The 12,511-nt window shown below is 37.6% G+C and overlaps 1 protein-coding gene across 3 annotated transcripts in view; it reads left to right on the top strand.

Annotated features, from left to right (window-relative positions):
* The window catches only part of MYCBPAP (MYCBP associated protein), a 118,768-nt gene extending 108,947 nt beyond the window's left edge, over window positions 1–9,821 (top strand). For all 3 annotated transcript variants that reach the window (XM_033960156.1, XM_033960155.1, XM_033960154.1), the window contains exons 18-19: window positions 7,192–7,344; window positions 8,497–9,821. In XM_033960156.1, the coding sequence (XP_033816047.1) occupies window positions 7,192–7,344; window positions 8,497–8,607 (264 nt within the window). In that variant the 3' untranslated portion in view covers window positions 8,608–9,821. The remainder of the gene's footprint in view (window positions 1–7,191; window positions 7,345–8,496) is intronic.
* The last annotated feature ends 2,690 nt before the right edge of the window (window positions 9,822–12,511 follow it).

Genomic DNA, 12,511 nt, shown 5'->3' with positions numbered 1-12,511 from the left:
GCAAAAGATTTTTAAAAACCCAACACCACAGTACCCCAGAGATAGAGCCAGAACGGTGGAATTATAAATGTTTTAAATTTTTATTAAAATTTTATGGTTTCATGAAATTATTTAGAAAATGTAATAAATAATATACTTAGATTATTTTTGGTTTATATTTTTGAGTGAAAATTGAAAAATATTTTATAAAGAAGGAAAAAGTGGAAAAAAAATAGAAAAGGAGAAAATATTTTCTAGAAAATTGTTGCAGTTAGGTTTAAGGGGGATCAACATTTCAAACAAGATTTAAAGAAAAGAAATGAAAAATTTTAAAGAGACAATAAGAAAAGAAGAAAAGAAGATTTTGACAAGGTAAGAAGAGGGATGGAGCATATAGGAAGTGAAGAAAATATGAGGAACAATTATAAGATTTGGATGGTTTCTTAATGTGAATTTATAATTTGCATTTGAGCGTGACTGAGATAATATGAGGACACATAAATGCTGCATTGGAGAAATGTGGGAACTTAGAATATAATAAGATGAAAAATACAAAAGACTATTGATGTAAAGAGAAGAAGATGTGAAGATGGACTGATGGAAATGACTTGAGCATTATTTAGATTTACAATTTGCATCTGAAATTGACTGAGATATAAGGATGATGTTGCAAAAATACTTTATTGGAGAAAGATGAAATAGCAATCTGCAAGAAGATGGAATAAGAGACTGAAACAGCAGGATGAAAATGTACAAGTGTTACAGTTGTGCAGAATGGAGAATAGACTGTAATAGATTGAAGATGCAATGAAAATTAATGAGAGTTTTAAAAAATATGAGGTCTGCTTGGTTGAAATGTTTGATCCTTCTTTTGATGTAAGGTTAAAAAAAAAAAAAAAAATGAATATTATAGGATGGAGTGATGTATGTTCCATTGAAGTTGTGAGAAACTTAGGTTAAAAAAAAAAATAATAAAATAATAATATTAATCTTGGGGGGGTATATATTGTAAGAAATGGTTTCCGAAATATTGGGTATATACTTTTATAAATATATTAGAGGTATAGGATGGAAGAATGTTTGGAAATTTGAATGAGAGGGGAAGTATATAATAAAGAATTATAGTAAATATAGGTATTTAGGGTATTGAAGAATGGATTGACTGCAGGATAATTTAGTGTTGGTTGTTTGAAAGATTAGAGAAAGAAAAATGAGTATGTTATTGCCTGTGGGGAGTTTATTTTTGCTCAGTAATATGTGCGTTTCGAAGTTTGCATTTGTGTTAGGGGAGGGGAGGGTGGGGGATGGGAATAGGGGGGATGGGGAAAGAGGGGAGGGAGGGAGACTCATATATTGGTTTAAGGAAAAAGAAAAAATGTATATTTTATGTTTGAGTGGATTATATATGTATTTTATATTTTATTTGTAAAATGGGTTTTAAAATTTTTTCTTTGAATGTAAATGGCCTTAATCACCCTATAAAAAGGAAAAAGGTATTGGAATATATTAAACAACAAAATATAGATACAGTGGTGCCTCACACAACGAACTTAATCCGTTCCAGGAGCAAGTTTGTTATGTGAAACGTTCGTTGTGTGAAACGCGTTTTCCCATAAGAATACATTTAAAACACAATAATTCGTTCTGCAGCCCTGTTTTCCCATAAGAATACATTTAAAACACAATAATTCGTTCTGCAGCCCTACATTTCCCTCCCTCCACCTCACCTTGTATGCGGAGTCTGCCGGCCCTCTCCCTCACCCAGCCGCACGCTTCCAGAAAGCTGTGCACGCGCAGCTGCTGGAGTTGGTCAATGTTCTACTCTCCTGCAACTTCCGGTTTCCGGTTGCGTCAGAGGAGAAGATTGAGCAACAGAGCATGCGCGCGTGCGCTGCTCCCTGAAAGCGTGCGGCTGGCCGAGAAAGAGGGCCGGAGAACTCGGCATCCAGGGTAAGGTGGAGGGAGATGATGGAACAGTATTTCATGGTACAGTATTACTATTTGTTAAAAAGGAAATAATCTTTTGATGTTTTCTGGATTTTTTTTCGTTAGCTTAAACATGGCTTAACTTGCTGTAAATGGGTCAGGTCTCGTAAGATAGGACCAGAGAATCGGGTCTGGGTAAAACCAGGATTTGCAGGATCTCCAGGATCCTCATGGACTTGTATTGAGATCCTGGTAATATTGCAGGATTTCACGAATTTTCCAGGACCCTGGTCCACCTTAACAGCAGACCTCCTCTTTTTTTGATTGCCACAGCTGCTGCTCTGCATTTACTGGAGTCCCCTACACGCCGTCTTCTCCTTCTCTGCATGGGTGCTGCTGTTCCCGGCTTCGGCGAGAGTAGTTCCGCCCCCCCCCCCCGGGCCCCTCGGGCGACTTCGTTGTGTGAAACGAAGTTCGTTGTGGGGAGCACGACAAAAAGTTCGTTGTGCGCAGCGTTCGCTGTGCGAGGCGTCCGTTATGCGAGGCACCACTGTATATGTTTCTTGCAAGAGACACATTTGTCTGGAACAGAGTCTATGAAGCTGACAGATAAGTGGATAAAATAATGTTTATTTGCACCAGCGGTAAAAAAGAAGGCAGGAGTAGCAATATTGATTAATAAAAAATGTTCAGCAACATTTAATATGGTAAAGGCAGATCCTCAAGGAAGGTGGGTACTTGTTGACATGAGCATGGGCAGTAATACAATGGCGTTACTAAATATATATGCACCTAATTCGAATCAAAGTGAATTCTTTAAATCTCTACAACAATTAGTTTTACCACTGGCTACTACTAATTTAGTGGTGGCTGGGGATTTCAATGCTGTTATAGATCCAATAATGGATAAAAAGCCTAGTAGAATTATGAAATCAATGGGATTAGAAAATTTGATACAAGCATGTAATTTGAAAGATATATGGCGTATTCTTCATTTTAATGATCGGGAATTTACATTTTGTTCACATGTTCATCAATCGTTTTCAAGAATTGATTATATATTTGTTTCAGATCAGATTGTACAGCAAGTTGTAAAAGCTGACATAGAACCAATAGTAATATCTGATCATGGTGGTGTGTGGATAGAAGTTAACTTATTAGATCAAGATAATTCCAAACCTGTATGGAGGTTTGATAATACTTTGCTTGCTGATTCTAAATTTTGCACTGAATTTCAGATAAAAATGAATGAATATTTCAGACTTAATGACCTAGAGGAAATGTCGATTGGAATATTATGGGATGCTTTCAAAGCAACTATGAGAGGACAAATTATATCATATTCTGCGTATAAAAAGAAACAGATAAGAAAGCAATTTGCAAATTTGGAAAAAGAAATTAAAAATTTGGAATTAAAATTGGTTAATAAATGGGAACAAGAGACATTTCAATTATTGTTAAAAAAAAAATGTGAATATAATGAAATTTCCTCTGGATTAGTAAGGAAAGATATTTTTGCTCAGCAAACGATGTATTATGGTAGTGCAAATAAGGCTGGAAGATTATTGGCAAATTATTTAAAAGCAAAGAAAAGAAAGGAGAAAATAAGCATAATTAAGGATGAATTAGGACATTCTCATTCTCAAATTGGAAATATATTAAAACAATTTTTAAAATATTATAAGTCACTGTATTCTTCTGAGTCTTATTTAGATAAAGAGAAAGATGGGTTGGATTTTTTGAGTTTAGTTAAAGGACCTAAGGTTCCTGATCATATAAAAGGAAGTTTAGATAAACCTATATCATTAAAAGAGTTACAAATGGCATTGAAATCCTTTAGAGTTGGGACCGCTCCAGGTGGAGATGGATTTACAGTGGAGTTTTATAAAGAATTTCAAATTTCCCTTTTACCATATTTATTAAAACTATATCAGGACCAACTGAATAAAGGTTGTATATCAGGCACTATGGCAGAATCTTTAACTATTGTTTTGCCAAAGCCAAATAAAGATCCAACATTGGTGTCAAATTACAGGCCTATATCTTTAATAAATGTAGATGGTAAAATATTAGCTAAGATTTTAGCATTAAGATTGGCTAAAGCTCTTCCGCATATAATAGGAATAAATCAAACTGGATTTGTTGCTCAAAGACACTCTTCAAATAATACTAGACTGGCATTTCAGATGTATTATTTAACAAGACAAATTAATGATCCGGCTTTTTCAGTATCACTAGATGCTGAGAAGGCTTTTGATCGTGTAGAATGGAATTTCATGTATCAAGCTATGGAATGGTTTGGTATTGGATCCGGATTTATACAAATGATTCAAGCACTGTATAGCTCCCCAACTGCTCGTTTATACATAAATAATAATTTTTCAGATGCTTTTAAATTGCAGAGGGGAGTTAGACAGGGTTGTCCATTATCTCCTTTGCTCTTTGATATAGTTCTTGAACCCTTGTTGTTAGCTATTCAACAGGCAAAGGACATAGAGGGTATTCCATGTGCTGGAGTGGAATATAAAGTATCCGCTTATGCAGATGATATATTGCTTCATTTGAGGAATCCGGAAACAACAATTCCATGTCTACTGGAGATAATGGATACATTTGGAAAATTCTCAGGATACAAAATAAATTGGAATAAATCAGAAATTTTACCTTTAAATGTGCATTGTACAAAAGGTATACTTGATTCTTTCCCTTTTATTTGGAAAGAGGATGGTATAAAATACTTAGGTATTTGGTTGAATAAAACACTTGAAGAGACAATGAAAATAAACGAAAAATTTTTATTACAAAAAGTAACAGTTATGTGAGCAATGGAATCCTTTACATTTGTCATGGTGGGGAAGAGTTCAAACTGTTAAAATGATGATTTTGCCTGTAGTTTGCTATCAATTGGGAATGATACCAGTGTTTTTTCAGGGGTCTTTTTATAAAAAATTAAATAGTATTCTGGTTAAATTTATTTGGCTGGGTAAAATTGCAAGAGTGGCTCTAGTGTCTTTGCAAAGACCAATTGAGGAGGGTGGGGTAAATTTTCCCAATTTTTATAGGTATCATCAGGCCTATATCATGCGCCAAGGTATGTATTGGGTCCTCCCAGAGCTTTTGGAACAATTACCAGAGTGGTTAAGGGTGGAGAGATCACTTATTTTTCCATTTAGGCTTGATCTTCTGCTTGGTATAAAAGTGCCTAGAATACGTAAAGACAATAGAGTATTAATGGATACTTGGAAAACATTACGATTTGTAGATAAATTAACTAGTGATTCTATTTTAAAATCGAAACAGCAGACTATTTGGGTAAACTCCAAGATACAAATAGGCGGGTTTAAGATTGTCTGGAAGGATTGGATTAAAGCAGGTATAAGATCCTTAACGGAAGTAATTGATAATGGTAAGCTGCTTGATTTTTCACAATTGCAACATAAATATGGTCTGAATAAAAAACAAAGTTATAAGTGGTTGCAATTGAAGCAGGCTATTCAGGTGGGGTTCCCTGAATGGAAATCTTTAAATGATCATTACAGCTTAGAATTCTTATGTTTCCAGGCAGATTTTCTGGGACACCAGGCCGCAAAGTGGTATAAAATGATATCTAATTATTTGAATAAGAAACCAAAAAATGGATTAAGAGATATTTGGAGCATTGAGATTAAGCATCAAATTAATGCATCTCAATGGCCACGTATTTGGTCTTGGAGAATTAAAGGCACGATGTCGGCATCTATTAGGCAAACATGGTTCTTTTTGTTGCATAGAGCATTCTGGACCCCTACTAGATTACAAAAATTAGATTGCTCTAAGTCTAATAGATGCTGGCATTGTAAAATTGAAATTGGAACTTTAGACCATCTTTTATTTTATTGTCCATGTATTCAGGCATTTTGGATATCAATATGGGATCAAGTTAATATATTGATGGAAAATCATGTAGCATTATCCTACGACACAGTGATTTTTGGAATGTGTATGAGGGCCAAAAGTCAAATATCTGCAGCAAACAACAAATTATTGATGATTCTTACTGGAGTGGGAATTCAACAAATAACGACTAATTGGAAAGACTGTTCTAGATTGAATTGTAGTTTTTGGTGGAACTCAGTTTGTCATTTATATAAGATGGAAAGATTTCTTGCCGTACAGAGGGGATATTTTAAAAGGTTTAAGGAGGTGTGGAGGCCATTAATTGAATATTGTAATGATTAAGGGTTATTCTTTTTCCTTAGGGGATAATTTGTAAAAATGGGGGGGAGGGAGAGTCTAAATATGTATATGTTTGGATAAAATATTTTGTTGATAGGGGAGGGGATGGGAGGTGGGTGGAGGGAATTAAAACATGTGTAATAATATTGCTTAAGAATGTCAAGTGAGTGATGTGAATTACTTGTAATAATATTGTACACTTGTTGAAAGAAATAAAAAGGAATAAAGATGAAAAAAAAAAAAAATTTTTTTATTGATTTTCTTCATATAACAACAAGTGTGTCATAAAGATTCATACAATTATCTTAAGTATACACTTGATATATCTATAACATATTGTACATACAATATATCTTATATAATCCTTACTATAATTTTAGACATCATATAAAATTTTTTAATAATGTTATCAACTATTATTCAATTATGAATCCCTTTCCCTCCCCTTATTTTGTTAATTGTACACAATATAACAACTATTATAATAATTTATTTATGTATTTATGATAAAGAGAATAAACCAAATCCCCCCCCTCCTTTATCCAGTATCTTATTATGGGAAAAATTTTATCAATCATTACAAAAATCTGTTAATGGTCCCCAAATCTTTTTAAACTTATCGATATATCCTTTTTGTGTTGCAAATGTACGCTCCATCTTATATACATGGCAAACTGAATTCCAAATTATAATTATAAATGATAAATTATAAATGATAAATAGCAGTCCCAACTTGAGATACCGAAGCTCTCTCAAGAAGTAGATTAGGATTGATTCACATGTAGGATAAGATAGGTATGTGGGGGATGGGGTGTCAGAGGGAAAGGGTCGATACATTGTTCAATACAGTTTTAAAGTGGAAAGCAAATATTTCAGGGGAAAGAGCATGATGAGGGTGCTACATTTAGGAGTGTTTGAACTCAGGATTGTTTTATAGTCAGAAAGCAAGGTATGTGTGAGGGAAGGAGGGCTTCTTAAATCTGGTGGGACTTGGGGGAGCTGTAATATCCCAGGGAACAGTACCTCTTTCTTTCCTTTATTTTTGCCTACCGTGTGTTTTCTTCCTGTCAGGAACGTCCAGCCAGCAGGAAAAAGAAGTCATTAAAACCAACAGTTCAGGTCAAGAGTCTGAGTTCTTCGAGGGAAAGTTTAGACGTGGATCTATCTGATTCTCGAACGGATCCCACTGTGCAGGAAAAGTACCACGAGAATCTTTACACAGAGGTTGGTAAATGGGAAGAATGCAGGCCAAACTGTATACTTTGATCCAAGTCTCACTCCTTTATGTCCTTCTTTTTCTCTTACATTTGTCTTTTTAATTCTCTTTTCTTTAGTATCTCTAGAGACCGGTACAGTTCACTGATGGGTAATAGGTCACCATGACCAGAAGGTGGAGACTGAGACCAAACTTTTGGCTTTAGTACTAATAGCTGTACCTCTCTCTATCTATTCAGTCTGTTCTCAGTCTCTAGCAGGTGGTAGGTGAGCTGTGCCAGTCTCCCCTTGTCAGGGCTGTTGGAATTTGTGTAGTGCTCCTTGTCTCCATTCTGGTGCCGGACTGAGCTTGGGGAGTACCCTGTTTGGGGTCCATCTGACCTCGTGTCACACTTGATGGGTCATGAGTTGAGTCCCTCCACCCCCTTTTCCTCCACCTCCTCCAAATTTTGTAGAGGTGCTTAAGCAGAATGAAATAAAAATTATAAATATGGAGCTGTGGTCAGTGTTAAGGATGATTTGATCAGATTAGGAAGAGTGGAAAACAGAGCATCTAAAATGAAGGAAAATCCCAGGGCCTTATGTGTAAAGACAATGCTTACTATTCTGGAAGAAAAAAAATCAAAAGGAGGAATTACCAAGGTAAAAAAAGAAAATCAGAAATCAAAAAGGTATCTACATTATTTGGCTTGCTGTAAATGCCAGCTGAATTATTAAACAAGTGCTGTGGTGATCCTGATCCTTTAAACCATAGGAATTCTCCCAAACCAAAAAAGCTAGATTTTCACACATGTTCCTAGACATGAAGGCTTCATCCTAAATACATCAGATTCAACAGACCTGCTGCATGCTCATCAATATGCATACCATTGCTGAAACCCAGAGGTGTGTGCAACCACACCAAGATCTGTCAGCACACTTCACTTGCAAACTCATTAGCATACAGAACAAACGCCAGACATGACTGGTTGTCAGCACACCGGAAACACTTTACTTATTCTTAGCAATAAGCTCCCGATGTGGCCTTGATTTGTCATTGCTAAGCCAGGTGTGTTTGTAAGTTAGGAGGAGGCAGGACTTGGCACTGTCTTTGTTCCTCCCTCTTTCTCTTACATGCCCGCAGGCTCACTAACCCAATGTGTTCTTTTCTTTTGGTTTCAGGTTTATGGGATGGTGGCTTCATTGATAGATCGCTTTGCTTTTTTTTCGGAAGCACTGAAAAGCAAAACTCTTCAGGAACTAGAAGAGGAGGAGTATCAATTTCCTGACTAATGTGTCCTGTATAGAGCAGGAATTCTCAGCCCAGTCCCTGAGGCATACCCTGCCTTTCAGGTTTTCAGGATACCCATGATGAATGTATGAGATGGATCAGCTTGGCTGCCTCCTTGGTATGCAAATCTATCTCATGCATATTCATTGGGGGTATCCTGAAAATCTGACAGACTGGGTGTGTCCCAAGAACTGAGTTGAGAACCCCTGCTCTAGAGTGAAACTTTGAGTAGTATTAATGGAAATAATTGTTTCAGTGATTTCTCAAATCTGTTCTGGGGGAAACCCAGTCAGGCAAGTTTTCAATATTCATGAGATCAGTTTGCATACACTGCCTCCTTGGTGTACAAATCTATCTCATATATATTTTTGTGGATAGCCTGGAAAACCTGCATCCTGGGGTTCTCTCTGGGCAGGTTTGGGTATCACTGAGTTATTGCAATGTTAACTGGATATTGAGGAAAAAGTCTGGTCTCCCTGACCAATCTAGAAATCTTCCTGCAAGAACTGAATTACTGAAAAAAGGACATGAGCTAAATTATAGCTTTAGGTTCCATAGTACAAATGCTTTTTACTGGGTTAAAAGGATTGCTTTCTGGGTAACATGCTTTTAGTGGTATTAGGAAACTTCAGGTGTACGTGCTTTTTCTCAGCCAGATTTATCCCAAACTAAAAGCAGTCACAAAGGCTCTAGTTCTATAAATGGTACCGTTTGGTGCCGTTTAAAAATCATCTGCTAGGCACCATTTATAGAATCACGCCTAATGACGCCAAAGCATTTTTAGGCGCCGATAGGCGTTGAATCCTTAGACACCCTGCCTTTTAGGACAGGGTTTTCTTGGCTTTAAAGTAGGTGCCTTCCAGCGCCTAAGTCAATCCATACACAAACTCTGTCTTGAATCCACCCCAAATCCGTTCCAACCACCCCAACCACGCCTACTTGCTAAATACACAACCTAACAATACAAATTTTAAATTAAAAAAAAACTTATGCAAATAGCAAAACATAACAAGGAAGAATTATTGTTGTAATAATCTTATAAAAGAAATGGTTGACACAGATATTCTACACCTAGACTATACTTTTCAAGCAATTAGACTTCCTGAAACATAATTGTTTGTGATGGCTTTTTAAAAAAATATTGTAAACTGTTTTTGGGCTATCTCTGGAAAAACATTCATGAAATCTCCCAAAGAAATAAAGAAAGCAGACATGCTCAGTTTAGTTTTATATAAGAAATGGACTGGACTGGAGCACCAGTAACCAATCAGAAGACCGAAAGAGGTGGGCCTTAACCAGCCTTTTTTGTTTGTTTCTTAGCTTAGCTTTTCTAAGTTAATGGAAAATAAACACATGTTGGAAGGAAGGAGACAAATTATAATCTTTTATGAGTGGCTAAGTAATCGTTTTAGTAATGATATCAGAAATAACCCTTCGCTCCTAGAAATTGGGGAGGGCTGTATTCAAATCCCTTTTCCTGGGGCTGGAGGAGTTGCCGTACAGTGAAAGATTAGAGAAACTGGGTCTCTTCTCCCTCAAACAGAGGAGATTGAGAGGGGACATGATCGAAACATTCAAGGTACTGAAGGAAATAGACTTAGTAGGTAAGGACAGGTTGTTCACCCTCTCCAAGGTAGAGAGAACGAGAGGGCACTCTCTAAAATTGAAAGGGGATAGATTCCGTACGAACATAAGGAAGTTCTTCTTCACCCAGAGACTCTTCCAGAGTCTGTCATAGGGGAAAACACCCTCCAGGGATTCAAGACAAAGTTAGACAAGTTCATAATGAACAAGGAGGTACGCTGGTAGGACTAGACTCAGGGTGCTGGTCTTTGACCAAAGGACTGCCGCGTGAGCGGACTGCTGGGCATGATGGACCACTGGTCTGACGCAGCAGCGGTAATTCTTATGTTCCTGGGTTAAAAAAAAATCTTATCTTTTGGAATTCAGAGCTTTAAAATTTGGCAAGCCATTCTGCAGTAAATGTATGTGCTCTTTTCAACGTTATACTGGCAGACTACAGAGGCAGTCCTGGGGGCAAGAGTCTGAACAATGCTTGTTTTTTGCAGATGGAAAAATTATGCACAGAGGAAATTTCTGTGGATAAGTTTTTGGTGGAGGAGGGCGGGATAAATAGAGCAAAAGCCTTGCACACCTCTCCATAGTTACTGGCTTAAACCCCACAAGTTTAAACATCTTTAGAGCTTGCATCAATACAGACAGTTCTGAGTGCTGGCTTCATTCATCCCTCTTGGTCCAGGGATTAGGATAGTTTTTGAAAAATACAATTTCATTAATTTTATGTGACAAAATGGACCATTTTAAGGTTCCAGAGGGGTACGATGCCATGGTCCTTGCCACATCGGCTTTTCAGTTCACGATGTCTATGTCTTAATCAGGAGCATTAGCTAGAATCTTAAGAATGTTTAATGCGTTTTTGTTTTATATTCCTGGAAATGGTCTGATACTGTTTTGTACTACTTGTAAGCGCCTGCATTAACTAGCACTGTTAGAGATTGGAAAGAGGTGGTTGGTGGTTGGGAAGGAGATTTGTACAAAAGAGAAGCCTGGCAGACTGCCTGGAAGGATAAATGAAGGGCAGGGAAAAGTGTAGAAAAAAAACCTATAAAACCAGACTGAGAGAAAAGTCTGAGGAACCAGAGCGGCGCTGGTTAAAAAAGCAAATGGAATGTTAGAGATTATATCGAGAGGGCAGAGAATAAAATGAAGATTACGGGGCCAAATTTAGGTACTGCTATGATCTGCGCAGAGCCCCTTTTACAGAATACTAGTTTAGTACATGCCTGGTAACTGCCAAAAGCTGCTGTAAATGCCATCCCCAACCGCATGGGTGCCCTCTCTTCCCCACCACTTGAGCACCCCCCGCTCACCTCTTAAAATGTTTGCCAGCATGAGCAGCATCGGCTTCCTTCTGATGTCACGTCCTTGTCCCGCAACCAGGAAGTGATGTCAGAAGGGAGCCGACGCCGACACGAGCTGCAAGTGGAAGATGTTGCGCATGCCGGCTAACGTTTAAAGAGGCTCGCAGGGGTGAGAGAGACGCCAGCGCCTCCCACAAAGATGGCACCCAGGGTGGTCCGCTCTCCCCACCCCCTTACTACGCCACTGCAGTTAGGCATACAAATGCGCCTAACTTCTGGGAGTGCCCCTGAGCCACCTTTTCCCCTCCCGTAGCCACATATCCTTTGGAGTTGTGTGCTATGAATTTTACGTTTGCCCTTTATAGAATAGGGTATAGGGCAGATTCCTAATTAAAAGAGGAAAAGAGGAAGTAACATGTAAAGGACGTGAGACCACTTTGATGTGAAGCGGAGTGGATTCTCTGAAGAAGCCGGTCTGGCAAAACGCCTCAGAACCTGGAGGATTTGAGAAACTTTTTCCAGAGAAAAAATAGACACGGATGATATTTATGAGCTGTCATTGCAACATAAAGTGATATTGAAATGTAAGAGGCACCAGCTTTTGGGGCTTGACCCTGCTTGTGATCTCTTTACCAAAAAGGTCCTGAGCACTTATTTACACTTTTGAATGCGATGTATTCAGCTATATGTTGAGTGTTTATATTTTTGGACTACAGATTCTAATTACTGCCAATTAAGAGCTTGTTAAAATCCAATTATTATTGGTTAGCACTTAATTGACCAATTAGTTTATGCATAGATCTGTCCCTGAATTTGGACAACCTATACAGAATCTGGGGAGTAATGCCTGCGTTTGGGTACTGTGTGCCATTCTGGTTTCCCCATCTCAAAAACAAAAAAAAGATAGTGGAACTAGAAGAGGTACAGAGAACTGCAATCCAAATGATTAAGAAAGATGGAATGGCTCCATTATGATGAAAAGCTAACAGAATATCACTCTTCACCTCGGAGAGGAAACAGAAGT

Source organism: Geotrypetes seraphini, chromosome 10 (assembly GCF_902459505.1).
Source record: "Geotrypetes seraphini chromosome 10, aGeoSer1.1, whole genome shotgun sequence".
NCBI classification, from domain to species: Eukaryota; Metazoa; Chordata; class Amphibia; order Gymnophiona; family Dermophiidae; genus Geotrypetes; species Geotrypetes seraphini.
This window is presented reverse-complemented; position numbering and strand designations above follow the sequence as displayed.